This window comes from Primulina eburnea, chromosome 3 (assembly GCF_022965805.1).
Source record: "Primulina eburnea isolate SZY01 chromosome 3, ASM2296580v1, whole genome shotgun sequence".
Taxonomy (NCBI): Eukaryota; Viridiplantae; Streptophyta; class Magnoliopsida; order Lamiales; family Gesneriaceae; genus Primulina; species Primulina eburnea.
The window spans coordinates 38,554,041-38,571,138 of NC_133103.1; the positions used below are offsets into that span (position 1 = coordinate 38,554,041).

Sequence of the window (17,098 nt, forward strand, 5' to 3'; positions counted from 1 at the left end):
TAATCCCCAATAGCAAAATTCTTATTTATGTCCGGTGGGGGTGGAGGTGCATTTCCCTCTTACTTCTGATGCTCACCGTCCTCATGACGGCGCTCATCATCCCTCGCATGCTAAACAAGGCGTCTAGGAGGCATATTGTTCCATACATAACCCATACGTAACCAACATGCATAATTCCATAATTTATTTAAATTTAAATACTGAACAATAAAAATCTGGACGTAAAATATTTCATGAAAACATGCTGATAAAATAATTTATGTTTTAAATAAAATGCGTAAATGTAAAACTTACAGACCGAAGACGTGACTTTGTGAGCTTCTCGAGGTCAGTAGTAGTACAACCCTTTACAGAATCATTGCTCTGATACCACTTGTAACGCCCCAGATTTGACGACTATGCTCACTGTACCAAGACGTGTCTTTCCAGCGTGCTTATGTCCTCACTCACACGCACCCTGAGAAACTTCCCAGGAGGTCACCCATCCCAAAATTGCCCCAAGTCAAGCACGCTTAACTTTAGAGTTCTTATGTGATGAGCTACCGAAAAGAAGATGCACCTTCGTGATATGAGTAGTACCAATCAAATCTTTTAAGCCCTCTTCAACTGTACATTCCATTACATTGAATAGTCTCGGAATCCCTCTCATTCCCATGTGGGTCGGTTCATTCATGTTCCCTCCACCTAGAAACCTGCCAAGAACCGCTCATTGTCCGTGCAACTGGTGGCACCGACGATCACCCCCCGCCCTCTTCGGTCCCGAGCCTCACATGCCCACCAGCTTCCGCTTGGTTCGTCCCCGAACCACACCGTACTAAGAGAGGTCGGCTCTGATACCACTTGTAACGCCCCAGATTTTTTTGTAATGCACATGGGCTGTTCCCTGATTGGGCTTGAGTCCCCTCACGGTTATCCCATTACCCATTACTCATAGAACTTCTCCAGCCCAGGCACTGGAGCTTTTGCCTTCCCCAGGATTAGAACCCAAGACCTCCTGGACTTATATAGATCTTGGTAGCAATCCTGAAATTCAAGAGAACCTTCAAAGAACTCGTCTTTGACAATCCGAGTGAAGAACAATCGACAAACACCACAAAGTATTAAACTTTGATAAGTTTGATTTGAGAAACACACAAAGGTGTAAACAAAACCAAGCTTTGAAATTGAGAGAAAAACTCTATCAATATTATTAAACTCAATGAATAATTAATTTACAATGATCAATTTTCGAGTATATATTGTTTACAAACCCAAAAATATATCAAATCTAGTTGCAAAAATAATTAAAACTCTAAAATAGGAAAAAATCTCGCCAAAAAGTATAGGACACGGACCCCGTGTACAGGTCTGGAGTGAGGTCCTTGTAGGCACTGTAATTCGTTATTCTCAAATGTAATGGACACAGACCTCGTGTACAGGTCCATTCTCGGGTCCGTGTAGGCTCTGGATTTCTCATGCTCGAGTGTAGGGGACACGGACCCCGTGTACAGGTCCGTGTAGCCTTGGTAGTTCAAAAAAGTGCTTGAAGAATGTTCCTTTGTCCTCCAAACGTACTCCCATGCATCACAAGCCCCTCTTTCTTGATCATAAACCCTTGCAATGCATCCTTGAATCTTCTTCCAACCATTAGCATGTCATGCCCGGCTAGATTCATATCACTAGGACTTGTGTATCAGGCTGGGGAGGAGTCCACAAAAACTAGGACTCGCACCAAGCTTTTCAGTGATCGGCTGCTGTACAGGGGCTGCGGCTCAGTTTGGGGCTGGATTTGGTTGTCTGGACGATGGCTTAGAATGGTTCAAGAAGGGGTAGGAAGGGACATTGCTCGTGGTGGCTTTGGCAAGAGCCCACGCGAAGGAAACGCATGCACGCAAGGGGGGAGGGGGGACGCATAGGCTGTTGATCTCTTCAGGTTGCTTGTGCGCTGGTTCAAGGGCTTGAGCTAGGCTTGTTGGGTATGGGCGTGGTCTAGGGTTGGTTAGGGTCACGTGGGCTCAGTGGGGGCTCGGCTGGAAGTGTCCTAGGTTGGCTAGGAGTCTTGGATGAGAAGGGAACCTTGTGCGCAGGCTGCTACCTTCGTTTCTGGGGGTTCATGCGTGGGTTCAAGGGTCTAGGCTAGGCTTGGTTTGGGTCTGAGCATGGTCTAGTGTTGGTAAAGGTCATGGGTGGTCAGTGGGTAGATGGCTTGATGAGTCCTAATGTAGTAGCCCGAATTCCAAATTGGGTAATTAACGGAGTAATGGTGATTAAGAAGGTTTAAGATGTAATTTTGGCTATGGTCATGATCGGACGGACCGAAGAGGGTTCGGAAGCACCGAAGAGTTCGGACGATCCGAAGTGTAGTTCGGTGAATCCGATCATAGGTGTCAAGTGTTGATCGACACGTCATTTTCCATGCATGTTCGGACGGTCCGAAGTGTATGATCGGAGGATCCGATCATGAGCTGTCAAGAGCCAATGGACACGTAGCGTTCGGACGTTCCGAAGTGTTGTTCGGAGGATCCGAACATGGCCTATAAATAGTGCTCGGATTTCCTCATTTTGACTTGCCAATTTCTTGAGTTTTCTCTCATTTTGGAGAGTTTGGAAGGTTTCTAGGGTTAGTTGTTGGTCGAGCGATAGCCAAGAGCTGCCAGGAGTAGTAGCGTAGCGGCGCCTGAGTTTCAAGGCAATCGACATCAAAGGGCTGTCGACGGACGAAGGTAAACCCTAAACCTTTGGTAGTACTAGGGAGTACTGGTTTTGCTAGTCGAGCATGGTAGTATTGATTGAGTATGCTTTTGATGCGTAGGCTTGTGCTAAACCTGATTAGCGGTGTTGCGTAAGACTAGGCTTGCTGTGATAGAGGTACGAAAGTACTATCCGAGATATCCTGGTTGAGTATACATTCATATATGTGTTGCATGAGTATTTGCTGCATTGTTATATGTCATATGATGCATGCTATTATGTCACGAGTTATGATTCATATTGCATATCATGTTGAGCCGTATCTCCTTCGAGATAGCCTTTACTGTTGAGCTGTATCTCTTTCGAGATAAGCTATATCTTGGGGCCGCTCAGCCCTGTCTTGTGGACGCATGGACACCGAGAGTACACAGTGGCCGACGGGTCGGGAGGGCTTCGGTGGTCCGGGACATTTTAGGTCCACGTCTGTCTTGTAGTGGATGCAGTGACCCAGAGGTTGGACCGCGCGGCACTATCCACTTGGCGCCTCTAGACTGAGCATTTTGAGATCCTTTGTGATTCCTGTTTCTTGACTACCCTGGTATCATATCATAGCATGTGCATTTCATATAGGTTTGTATACTCATATTTTTGTACTGGGCGTTCTTATCGCTCACGTCCTCGGTTTTGTTTATTCTTGGACACCCCATTCCCACGGGGCAGGCCTCAGGTTGGATGGCTCAGGAGGAGCAGGAGGAGGGCGTTGAGTAGCTGGTTGGTTTAGTTTTCAGTGTTTTCCATTTGATTCGATATGGTTGTACTGGATATTTCATTTTGAGTTAGTCTAGACTTCGATTTCGATTGGGTTGTATAACTATTGTTGTTGGCCATATTTCCGCTGTTATCTCTGATTATAATTAATTAAGTTAGTTGCATGCTTATTTCTTGACTAGTAGGTGATTCTGGAACGGGTCACTACATTTATGGTATCAGAGCATGCGTATGATTTTGGGATATAGATTCTGTTTTGGGATTTCCGTTGACCATTTTACCATTTTCCCTATTCTATCTTGTAGCGATGGCTGACCATTTTGATGACGGGAGTAGTCAGGTGAGTGTAGGTCGATGGGGTGACCAGGACGATCATAGACGTCATCGTGAGCATCGTCATCGTCGGGATGGTCCTAGGCGTTTCGATATGCATCGTTTCATGCAGATGGGGCCTAAGCCTTTAGTTGGCGGTGAGACTCCCGATGATGCGGAGGATTGGTTAGAGCGCATGGAGAGTTGTTTCCGCGCATTCCAGTGCACCGATGAGCAGAAGATGGAGACCCTTAGTTTTCTTCTCGAGGGCCGTGCTCGCAGGTGGTGGCGATCGACTTCTGCGCCGATAGTTCAGTCGCAGGGTAGAGCGACTTGGGTCGATTTCCGTGCAGCGTTCATGCAGCTGTACTTTCCTCCAGCCCTTCGCCAGGCCAAGACGATTGAGCTCCTGAACCTTAAGCAGGGGAGTATGTCTGTTGATGAGTATCAGCAGAAATTCTTTGAGTTGTTACCCTTCGCTCCTCATATCAGTGGCAGTTCTGAGGCCAAGTATGATCATTTCCTCCAGGGCCTTAATCAGGAGATCTTTGATCGAGTCACTGTCTGTGATAATCCTACTTCTTATGATGGGTTAGTGAACCGGTGTCGCCAGGCAGAGATCAGTCTCCAGCGTGGTAGGGCTATTCTTTCTTCTTCTAGACCTCCGAGTACTTTGAGGCCTCGATCTCAGTCATTCAAGAAATCTGGTTCATCTTCTTCTGGATCTGGATCTCGATCTAGTGGTGTTTTCCGCTTTGGTAAGAAGAAGGAGTCTTGTGCGCATTGTGGGAAGAACCATCCATCGGAGCAATGCCGAGTAGCCGCAGGAGCTTGTTATCAGTGCGGAGAGATGGGGCATATTAAGAAGAATTGTCCTCAGTTGCGAGGTGGAGCAGGATCCGGTTCTGGATCTCAGACGACTGTTCAGCAGAGGAGGCAGGGTCAGGCAGTGGGTAGTTCGAATCTTCGACCTCGTGCCCAAGGTCAGGTTTTTGCGCTGAACCAGGATCAGGCTGCAGATGAGACGGAGAGAGTCATAGCAGGTACTTTTCATTTATGCGGTATTCCTGCTTTTGTTCTTATTGATACAGGAGCCTCTCATTCCTTCATTTCTGCACGATTTGTTAAGCGTCATAGGTTACCCTATGTTTCTCTAGACGTCATTCTTTCTGTTTCTACTCCGATGGGTCATTCGGTGTTAGCGAAGCGTCTAGTGATGAGTTGTCCCTTAGATTTTGAGGGTAACGAGTTGACTGCGAATCTTATGATCCTAGAGATGGAAGATTTTGATTGTATCTTGGGTATAGACTTATTGACTACCTACCGAGCTACTGTGGATTGTTACCAGAAGCTTGTTCAGTTTCGTACGACTGAAAGCTCTAGTTGGTTTTTCTATGGTGAGGGAGCGCGACCTCCGATGCCAGTGGTATCTGCTCTGAAAGCCTGTCGTGCTTTAGAGTCGGGCGGGGAAGGCTACCTCATCTATGCGATTGATTCATCCACAGGTAGTGTTGGTCTAGAGGATATTCCAGTGGTTTGTGAATTTCCTGATGTTTTCCCAGATGAGATTCCTGGTTTTCCTCCGGTTAGAGAGGTGGAATTTGGCATAGATTTAATGCCAGGGACTGCACCGATTTCTCGTGCCCCCTATCGTCTTGCTCCGTCAGAGATGAGAGAGCTGAAGCAGCAATTGCAGGATCTTCTTGATAAGGGTTATATTCGCCCGAGTGTTTCGCCTTGGGGAGCTCCAGTCTTGTTTGTCAAGAAGAAGGATGGATCGATGCGGTTGTGCATTGATTATCGCCAGCTGAATCGGGTGACGATCAAAAACAAGTACCCTTTACCCCGTATTGATGACTTGTTCGATCAGCTTCAGGGTACTTCTGTTTACTCCAAGATCGACTTGCGATCGGGTTATCATCAGATGAGAGTCAGAGATGATGATATTTCCAAGACTGCATTTCGTACTCGTTATGGGCATTACGAGTTTCTAGTTATGCCATTCGGATTGACGAATGCGCCAGCGGTGTTCATGGATCTGATGAACCGAGTCTTCCGAGATTTTCTGGATCAGTTTGTGGTGGTTTTCATTGACGATATCTTGATCTATTCCCACAGTGTGGAAGAGCATGCCCAACACTTGAGGATTGTGTTGCAGATTCTTCGCGAGAAGCAATTGTATGCTAAGCTGAGTAAGTGCGAGTTCTGGATTGATCATGTGGTATTCCTTGGTCATGTGATTTCCAAGGAAGGAGTTTCTGTGGATCCCAGCAAGATTGAAGCAGTGCTGAATTGGTCACGTCCGACGACGGTGGCTGAGATCCGTAGTTTTCTAGGTCTGGCAGGGTATTATCGTCGCTTCATCGTGAATTTCTCTCAGATAGCCAGACCATTGACGCAACTTACTCGGAAGGATGTTCCATTTGAGTGGTCATCCGAGTGCGAAGATAGTTTCAGAGAGCTTCGTCGACTTCTGACTTCCGCACCTGTTTTGGCGTTACCGTCAGGATCTGATGGTTTCAGTGTTTACACCGATGCCTCCACTCAAGGCTTAGGGTGTGTGTTGACGCAAAACGGTCATGTGATTGCTTATGCTTCCAGACAGCTGAAATCTCACGAGGAGAAGTATCCCACTCATGATCTGGAATTGGCAGCTATTGTGTTTGCGCTGAAGATTTGGCGTCATTATTTGTACGGTGTTCAGTTTGAAATCTTTACTGATCATAAGAGTCTGAAATATCTGTTCACTCAGGCTGAGTTGAACATGAGGCAACGTCGTTGGATGGATTTGCTGAAGGATTATGATTGCGAGATCAAGTACCATCCAGGTTCTGCGAATCTCACAGCTGATGCGCTTAGTCGCAAGGTGAGAGCCTCTGCACTTCAGACTTGTGCTATGACTAGTGCCATCCAGGATAGTTGCTCGTTGGGGTTTAACTTCAAGCATCGGAAAGGTATGGAGAGCATTCGTGTTGCTACCATTTTATCTGAGCCCAATTTGTTCACTCGGATTCGAGAAGCTCAGATGTCTGATCTCAAGACTCAGAGATTAGCTCGGTTAGTTGGTGGTGATAGTAATTTCCATTATCAGTCCAATGGTCTTCTGTGCTTATCTAATCGGGTTGTAGTACCAGAGGATGACACTTTGAGGGACGAGATATTGTCTCAGGCGCATCGAAGCAAGTTAAGTGTTCATCCAGGAAGCAACAAGATGTATAGAGACTTGAGGCTGCGGTTTTGGTGGAAAGGGATGAAGCGCAGCGTGTATCAGTTTGTCTCCAAGTGTCTAGTTTGCCAGCAGGTTAAGGCAGAGCACCGTCGACCGGGAGGATTGTTGTTGAACTTACCTATTCCAGAATGGAAGTGGGAGCATATTACGATGGATTTCATTACTCACTTGCCATTATCTTCGAGGAACAGCGATGCTATCTGGGTAGTGGTGGATCGACTCACCAAGTCTGCTCATTTTCTGCCGTATAATCGTGATTTCACTTTCGATCGTATGGCTCGATTGTACATTCAGGAGATTGTACGTTTGCATGGAGTGCCTGTCAGTATTGTTAGTGACAGAGATCCTCGTTTTACCTCACGGTTTTGGGGTAGTTTCCAGTCAGCTTTGGGTACTACACTGAGTCTGAGTACTGCTTATCATCCGGAGTCTGACGGTCAATCAGAGAGGACTATCCGTACGCTTGAGGATATGTTGCGAGCCTGTGTTATGGATTTCGGACCCGCTTGGCAGGATCATTTGCCTTTGATTGAGTTCGCGTACAACAACAGCTATCATCGTAGTATTGGTATGGCACCATTTGAGGCGTTGTACGGGCGACGTTGTCGTACTCCATTATTCTGGGATGAAGTCGGGGAACGACAGGTAGAGGGACCGGAGTTAGTCCAGCAGGCTATAGATAAGGTTGCAGTAATCAAGAAGCGGATTAAGACTGCTCAGGATCGACAGGCTAGTTATGCGAACACAAAGCGTCGACCTCTTCATTTTCAACCAGGTGAGAAGGTGTTTCTCCGAGTTTCGCCTTTTCGCAGGATTTTGAGATTTGGTCTCAAGGGTAAGCTGTCTCCGAGATTTATTGGTCCATTCGAGATACTGGAATGTGTGGGAGATTTAGCTTACAGACTTGCGTTGCCGCCGTACCTATCAAGTATTCATGATGTGTTCCACGTATCCTTGTTGAGACGTTATGTAGCAGATGAGTTGCACATCTTACATCCATCTGAAGTTCAACTTGATACGGATTTGTCTTACGTGGAGCGACCAGTTCAGATTCTAGATCGCAAAGATAAGGTGTTGCGGAATAAGATCATTCCTCTTGTCTTAGTGCAGTGGCAGCGTCGAGGCACTGAAGAAGCCACTTGGGAGTTAGAGAGTCGTATGCGTTCGGAGCATCCAGAGCTCTTTTGAGTTGTGCTTTGTATAAGTTTGTGTTTTCAGTTGTAATCATAGTATCAGTTGTATTCAACAACAATTGAGATGTATTAATGATGTTGTTATTTCGTTTTGTTCATTCTCTAAGCCTGATTTCGAGGACGAAATCTTTTAAGGGGGGGAGAATGTAGTAGCCCGAATTCCAAATTGGGTAATTAACGGAGTAATGGTGATTAAGAAGGTTTAAGATGTAATTTTGGCTATGGTCATGATCGGACGGACCGAAGAGGGTTCGGAAGCACCGAAGAGTTCGGACGATCCGAAGTGTAGTTCGGTGAATCCGATCATAGGTGTCAAGTGTTGATCGACACGTCATTTTCCATGCATGTTCGGACGGTCCGAAGTGTATGATCGGAGGATCCGATCATGAGCTGTCAAGAGCCAATGGACACGTAGCGTTCGGACGTTCCGAAGTGTTGTTCGGAGGATCCGAACATGGCCTATAAATAGTGCTCGGATTTCCTCATTTTGACTTGCCAATTTCTTGAGTTTTCTCTCATTTTGGAGAGTTTGGAAGGTTTCTAGGGTTAGTTGTTGGTCGAGCGATAGCCAAGAGCTGCCAGGAGTAGTAGCGTAGCGGCGCCTGAGTTTCAAGGCAATCGACATCAAAGGGCTGTCGACGGACGAAGGTAAACCCTAAACCTTTGGTAGTACTAGGGAGTACTGGTTTTGCTAGTCGAGCATGGTAGTATTGATTGAGTATGCTTTTGATGCGTAGGCTTGTGCTAAACCTGATTAGCGGTGTTGCGTAAGGCTAGGCTTGCTGTGATAGAGGTACGAAAGTACTATCCGAGATATCCTGGTTGAGTATACATTCATATATGTGTTGCATGAGTATTTGCTGCATTGTTATATGTCATATGATGCATGCTATTATGTCACGAGTTATGATGCATATTGCATATCATGTTGAGCCGTATCTCCTTCGAGATAGCCTTTACTGTTGAGCTGTATCTCTTTCGAGATAAGCTATATCTTGGGGCCGCTCAGCCCTGTCTTGTGGACGCATGGACACCGAGAGTACACAGTGGCCGACGGGTCGGGAGGGCTTCGGTGGTCCGGGACATTTTAGGTCCACGTCTGTCTTGTAGTGGATGCAGTGACCCAGAGGTTGGACCGCGCGGCACTATCCACTTGGCGCCTCTAGACTGAGCATTTTGAGATCCTTTGTGATTCCTGTTTCTTGACTACCCTGGTATCATATCATAGCATGTGCATTTCATATAGGTTTGTATACTCATATTTTTGTACTGGGCGTTCTTATCGCTCACGTCCTCGGTTTTGTTTATTCTTGGACACCCCATTCCCACGGGGCAGGCCTCAGGTTGGATGGCTCAGGAGGAGCAGGAGGAGGACGTTGAGTAGCTGGTTGGTTTAGTTTTCAGTGTTTTCCATTTGATTCGATATGGTTGTACTGGATATTTCATTTTGAGTTAGTCTAGACTTCGATTTCGATTGGGTTGTATAACTATTGTTGTTGGCCATATTTCCGCTGTTATCTCTGATTATAATTAATTAAGTTAGTTGCATGCTTATTTCTTGACTAGTAGGTGATTCTGGAACGGGTCACTACACCTAAGGCAACTAGGAAACCCAAAACAACTAGGACACCGACACACGCACACAAGCATGCACTCGGGTCCAGGGTGCAGAAGCTCTAACGTGGTTCTAATAGCTGGTCAAGGGCTTGGGCTCGGTAGATGGGTTGGCTTGGAATTGGCTCGAGGTGACTCGGGCGTGCCTCGAGTAAATAGGGAGATGGCTCAGTGGGTTCGGTTTAGGGTCATATTTCGAGATTTGATAAGAAAAATTGGAATCAGGGGTCCACGGGTGTGGTTCATGGCTCAAAGGGTAGAATAAGTAGTAAAAATGTTATGTTTAAATTTTGGGAAGAAAATAATGAGTTTTAAATTTTTCCAAAATTTAATCGCCGCACGAAACGTTAATTAAAGAATTAATTGAAACGCCTAGTTTTAATGCGGAATAAAATTATGAAAAATTATATTTAAGCTTAAAAAATTATTTAGAATAAGCTCATGTCATTAAAAACGAAAAAAATATAAAATCGAGAATTTTTACGTCTAGGGGCAAAACGGTAATTTTACACTTATGAAAATACGTAAAAGTTTGGCAGCGTCCCGAAGGATAATAATGCATGTTAAATGATATTTTATTATTTAAAATAATTTTTTTATGATAATATGATATTTTATTATTTATTGTAAAGCTGTGCAATTTCTAATGTTTAAAATTCTATTTTTGAAAAGTTATGCTATTTTATGATTTTTAAAGAAAATGAAAAAAAATTTGAAGGGTGTGAATTGACTCTGACAAATGATATATGATTTTGTGGAGATAAAATGATGGCCAAGGCCCAGAGGGAACCCATATTTGGGCCAAGACACCAGAGGGACCCCTTTTACGGGCCAAGGCCTAGAGGGACCCCGTCTTTTAGAAAAGGCCTCAGAGGGACCTCGACGATCGTATTTCCATGGTGGAGCCTAGTGCCAACCCTCATGGACCATGTGGAGCTGAAGACTGATCAGTTGACCGAAGGATAAATGCTAGTCACTTTCAAGGATCAAACTTCACCTAAAATGATATATGATTGAAAGTTTTACGATTAAAATGATTTTATGATATATGATTTAATATGCTCTAAATCTATTTTTAAAATGATTCATTTATGTTCAAAATTTATTTTAAATGGTTTTACGATTTATGATTTAATTATGCTTAAAATTATTTTAAATGGTTTATTATTGTTCAAAAGCTATTTTAAATAAAATTATGCTTTTTAAATGCATGTGATTGTATATATGTATTATTTGGTACTCATGTTTAGAACGTGATTTGTCATTAGACTTACTAGGTTTGTATGATGCAGGATTTGATGATTTTATGGGAGGCGCTGATGATTGAGTGGATCAAGTGCAATAATACACTCCCGAGGGACCTTTATGTTTAAAAAAATTTTAGATATAAGTTTTAAAAGATTTATGTTAATGATTTTATTAGAGATATTTTATGCTTTAATTTTGTGTTAGTTGATCTTTTTAAAGGTCGAAATAGGATTTTTGGTTAACCGACGATTTAGATATTTATTTCATGAACTTGAGATTTTATATGTTGAATTATTATGATTTATGAAAATGTTAAGTTATTTATTTTAGAATTTTTGAGTTATGATTTATAATTAGAAAAAAAGAAAAAAAATCGAGGTCGTTTCAAATATGATATGATATGATTGGGGATATCGTGAGGGAAAAGCCCAGAGGGAGCCCATTTACAGGAGAAGGCCCCAAAGGAATCCTGAAGATCGTATTTTCATATATGACGACGGCCTAGTGACGAAAGTTGTTGACGCCCCGCCCCCATATACTTGGTGAGCTAAGACTGATCAGTCGACCACATGATGATACAATTATAGCTAGTCACTTCAAAGATCAAACTTCACCCAAATGATATACAATGATGGAAAGTTTTACGATTTAATGATTTATGATTTATTTAAGCTTACAAATTTATGCTTGTTATTTTAAATAAAATTATGATTTCAATGCATGTGTCTGTATATGTATTATTTGATACATATGGTTAGAACATGCTGAGCCATTAGACTCACTAGATTTGGATGGTTGCAGGTGAGGACGATTTTGAGGGAGACGCTAACGCTTGAGTGGATAGAGTTCGATAGTACACTCTCAAGGGACTTTATTTTACGCACTTATTTAGTATTTAAAGTTTTTACTTAAAGATTTTGAGAATTATTTATTTAGAGATTTTAAGCTTTATTTTAATGTCTAGTTTTGGATTATTTTAAAAGTGGACGTACAATATTTGTGATTGACGATTTATGAATTTTTACGCATTTAAGATTTTTAAAAGTTGAGTTGTTTTAAATGAGTATTTTGAATGATTAAAAAAATTAATAGGATTTTAAAGTTAAAAATCAAGGGACGTTTCAGTTTTAGCAACAAGTGAAGATCCTTCCTCTCCGCGTGTCTCGAGCATCACCCTTCTACGGCACCTCTTCTGCCCAAATGGTAGAGATTGTTTCATTTAATGAAGGTAAATCTGTCTTTCCTAAAATTTGCGCTCTGACTACATCGAACTCCATGTTGAGGACAACTAGAAATTCATAAAACAGCTTTAAGACTATAGCATCTGATGCACAAGTCATATTAATGCACTGGTATTGTTCCAGCTCTTGCCATACTCCTTGTAAGAGATTAGCATACTCTGTTGTGGTATGATTTCCTTTCTTTGTTGTTGGGATCTTTGGCTTAACTTCGTAAATCTGGGTTGTGTCATTAGCCTGGAGTAAGTCTGTCGCATGGACTCACAAATTTCTTTGGCCGATCCAAGGAACATGCGCGTATTGCTAATCTCAAGCATCATCAAGTTCCATAGCCATGATAGTACCATGGAATCTTGTTCATCCCAAGATGCAAATTTTGGATCTTTCTCTGAAGGTCCAGTACCTGTTAAATGATCCAGCCGTCCTCCACCTTTCAATGTTCATCGGTTACTATTCAAGCGCTTCGACGCTAGAATAATAGCCATATTAACTTATGGTTAATGAGGCGACAAGAACACTCTGATGCTTATATAGAGTTTATTATTATATCAAAATGATGATATTGATCTGACTAACCTCTTGAAGGCGACAAATCATTTAATGTCTGTTATGGCATGAACACTCTATATAAGCGCACCATAGTCCTGGGATTGTAGAACACAGCACCCCACCTCAAGAGGTTAGTCGGTGGATGTTGCTGGGGGATTCTCTTCCCTTAGGTACCCTATCACCAGATGATTCACTTGATCTTGAGATTTATTGATAGCCCACAGCTTCTGATCATGCATTGCATTATATTGCGTCTTTATGAACTTCATATGAATTATTTGTAAATTTTAATTCTCATATGTTATTGATTGTATCATACTGGGTTTATACTCACCGGCACGTCGGCTACCTCTTGTTTTCATGTGCTTGACGGTAGATGAGGCGAGGCTTCGGATGCCAGAGTCCAGCTCCAGGCGAGGAGATACGAGTTAGAGTGGGACTCTCGGGTCTTAGGAGCTATTTGATGAAGTTTGGATTACTTTGGCTCACTAGTTTATCTTGACATGTTAAAACTTATATTTCATTCATTTGAGACATTTAAATTATTTTGACGATGTTTATGTGGATTTGTGAACCACGGATTATGTGTTTTATTAAATCATTTGTTTTGTTACAATTATAATTATTAGTATTAGATATCGGACCCGAGGTCCCACATTAGGTATTGCTCCCCTCTAAAAATAGATTTGTCCTCGAAATAAAATCATCAATTTCAAGTCTACGACGTAATGATCAATACTGAAAGTAAGACCGAGAAATAGAAGCATACTTCATTTTAATAACTCTGGATATTTATGTCTCATATTGTCTTCTAATTCCCAAGTTGCCTCCTTGATACCATGTCTGTTCCACTGTACTTTAATCAACGGTATCAATTAATTTCAGAGTTGCTTATCTTTTCTGTCTAGAATTTGAATCGGTCTCTCAATATAACTCAAAGTCTGATCTAACTCAACCTCGTCAGGTGGAATCACATGAGAATGATCTAGATGATATTTCCTCAACATGGACACATGAAAAACATCATGAACACCTGATAAAGTAGGAGGAAGAGCTAATCTATAAGCCAAATCAGCAACACGTTCCAAATTCTCATACGGACCTATGAATCTTGGTGATAATTTACCTTTCTTTCCAAATCTAACTGTACCACGGAAAGGAGATATTTTCAGAAAAACTCTGTCACCTTTCTCAAAAATCAACGGTCGTGTCCTGATATTTGCATACTTAGCCTGCCTATCCTGAGCAGCTAGCATACGACTCTGAATCAATTTCACCTTCTCTGTCATATCTCTTATCATATCAGGTCCTACAATTGGCGCTTCAGATAAATCGTCCCAATGCAAAAGAGATCGACACTTCCTGTCATATAGTGCTTCAAATGGTAACATTACAATGCTCATTTGATAACTGTTGTTATAAGAAAACTCGACATGTGGTAACGAATCCTGCCAACCAATACCAAAATCCATCACTACAGCTCTCAGCATATCCTCTAATGTCTGAATAGTACATTCTGACTGTCCGTCTACCTGAGGATGATATGCGGTACTCAAATGCAAACGAGTACCAAGGGCCTCTTGTAAACTCTACCAAAAATGAGAAGAAAATCTGGGATCACGTCATGATATAATGGACACAGGCACACCATGCAATCTCAAAACTTCTCTGATGTACAATCTGGCCATCTGATCATGCCTATATGTCATCTGATAAGGAATGAAACACGAAAACTTGGTTCATCTGTCAACGATAACCCAAATTGCATCACAACCCCTCGACGACCTCGGCAATTTCGTGACGAATTCCATGGTGATATGGTCCCACTTCCATTCTTGAACCTTAAGGGTATGAAAAGACGCTTCTTTTCTGCTTTCACTTGTTGACAATTCAAACAACGAGATACAAATTCTGCTATGTCAGATTTCATTCTTTTCCACCAAAATTGTTTCTTCAAAACATTGTACATCTTTTTACTTCCAGGTTGTACACTGAACTTACTGCAATGAGCATTACGCAAAATCTGTATCCTCAATTCTGAAATATTAGGAACTACAATACGATCATTCACAAACAACATACCCTCATTATTGACCTGAAATTCTGATCGATGTCCTGATCTGACGAGTTCAACTGATTTTTGAATGCTTTGATCTAACCTTTGGGCCTCTCTAATTTTGACAAACAACTCTGGCCCTGCCTGAATCATAAATACTTTTACAGGTTGAGTATCTACCACAAAATCCAAACCAGAAAGACAACATTCTTCTACTAGATCAGATACACTGCTAGTGATCAAGGACATATTGAATACTTTTCTACTCAAAGCATCGGCTGCTGCATTAAACTTGCTTGGATAATATTTCATTTTGCAATCATAGTCTTTCAACAAATCTAACCAACGACCCTGTCTCATGTTCAGCTCTGTTTGTGAAAAGAGATATTTCAAACTCTTGTGATCAATGAATATCTCAAATTTCTCCCCATACAAGTAGTGACGCCAAATCTTTAGGGCAAAAACCACTGCTACTAGTTCCAAGTCATGCACTGGGTATTTAGACTCATGTGGCTTCAACTGTCGTGAAGCATAGGCAACCACATGGCCATGCTGCATTAATACACAACCCAGTCCTTGATGTGAAGCATCAGTGTGCAATGTAAATCCTCTTACACCTGATGGAATAGTCAGAATTGGAGCACTAGTCAATCTCTGCTTAAGTTCAACAAAACTAGCACCACATGCTTGCGACCAAATAAATGATGCATTCTTTTGTGTCAGCTGGGTAATTGGCCTCACAATCTGTGAGAATCCTTCAATAAATCTACGATAATATCCTGTCAAATCCATAAAACTACGCACCTCATGAACTAATGTCGGTCTAGACCAATTGATGATTGCCTCAACTTTACTCGGATCAAATGATATACCAGCACTTGAAATCACATGTCCAAGGAAAACCACTCTATCCAACCAAAACTCGCATTTGGAAAATTTAGCATACAACTTTTCATTTCTCAAAATCAGCAAAACATCTCTCAAATGCTCGGAATGCTCAAATTCAGATTTTGAATAAATAAACTATCATAAATGAATATCACAACAAATTGATCTATATACCTTTGAAACACACGGTTCATCAAATCCATAAATATTGCAGGTGAATTGGTCAACCCGAAAGGCATAACCAAAATTTCAAAATGCCCATACCTGGTACGAAAAGAAGTTTTAGGAACATCTGCCTCTCTAAATCTTAACTAGTGATATCCGGATCTTAAATCAATCTTAGACTATACTGAAAAACCCTGAAACTGGTCAAAGAGATCATCAATCCTTGGCAAAGGATACTTATTTTTTTATTGTGGCTTTATTCAACTGTCTATAATCGACACAAAGTCTCATAGACCAGTCTTTCTTCTTCACGAATAAAACCGGAGCACCCCAAGGTGAAACACTTGGTATTATATATCATTTAGCCAGTAGATACTCAAGTTTTTCCTTTAGTTCCTTCAATTCAATTGGCGTCATTCTATAAGGAGCTCTAGAAATAGGCTGTGTACCTGGCATCAACTCAATGTTGAACTCAATCTCTCGGACTGGAGGAAATAATGGAATTTCATCTGGAAATACATCTGAAAATTCACTAACAATTGGAATATCTGCCAATTTAGGTACTGACCTTGAAATATCAATTGCATAAACCAAGAAACATTCTGCTCCTTTCTGCAACAAATGAGTCATGGACAAAACAGATATCAAAGGAATCTTAGCTCGAGAACCCTTACCATAGAACGTCCAGTGATCTGTCATATCAGGCCTAAACATAACTACCTTCTGAAAACAATCTACAGTGGCCTTGTATCTTGTCAACATGTCAATGCCAACTACGCAGTCAAAATCAGATATCTCCAATACAATACAATCAAGTTCAATGACATTAACCTCATAACAAAATTCACAACCACTTATCATTTCAACTGACCTCATCACTTTGCCCAATGGAGTAGAAATAGATAATATAGACGATAATGGCATAGAATTCAACTAATGCAATGTGACAAAGTGCTCAGCTATGAAAGTATGTGATACACTTGTATCCATCAAAACATAAGCAGGATAACTTGAGAGAAGACAATTACCTGCAATGACATTATCTGGAGCATTATGTGCCTCATCCTCAGTGAGTGCAAAAACTCGGGCCTGCTGTCTAGGTGGTTGTCCTCCCTTGTGGCTACCACTGTGAGGCCCAATAACAATAAGTAAGCCCAGCCCATTTCCC

The 17,098-nt window shown here is 42.0% G+C and overlaps 1 protein-coding gene across 1 annotated transcript; it reads right to left on the reverse strand.

Moving 5' to 3' along the window:
- Window positions 1-13,702: 13,702 nt before the first annotated feature.
- On the reverse strand, window positions 13,703-17,093 carry LOC140827342 (uncharacterized). Its single transcript, XM_073189994.1, has 6 exons — window positions 16,959-17,093; window positions 16,605-16,863; window positions 16,380-16,478; window positions 15,343-15,656; window positions 14,782-15,228; window positions 13,703-14,269 (listed from the first exon to the last, which is right to left on the reverse strand). The coding sequence occupies exons 1-6, from the start codon at window positions 17,091-17,093 to the stop codon at window positions 13,703-13,705; spliced, it is 1,821 nt and encodes a 606-aa protein (XP_073046095.1).
- Window positions 17,094-17,098: the final 5 nt, after the last annotated feature.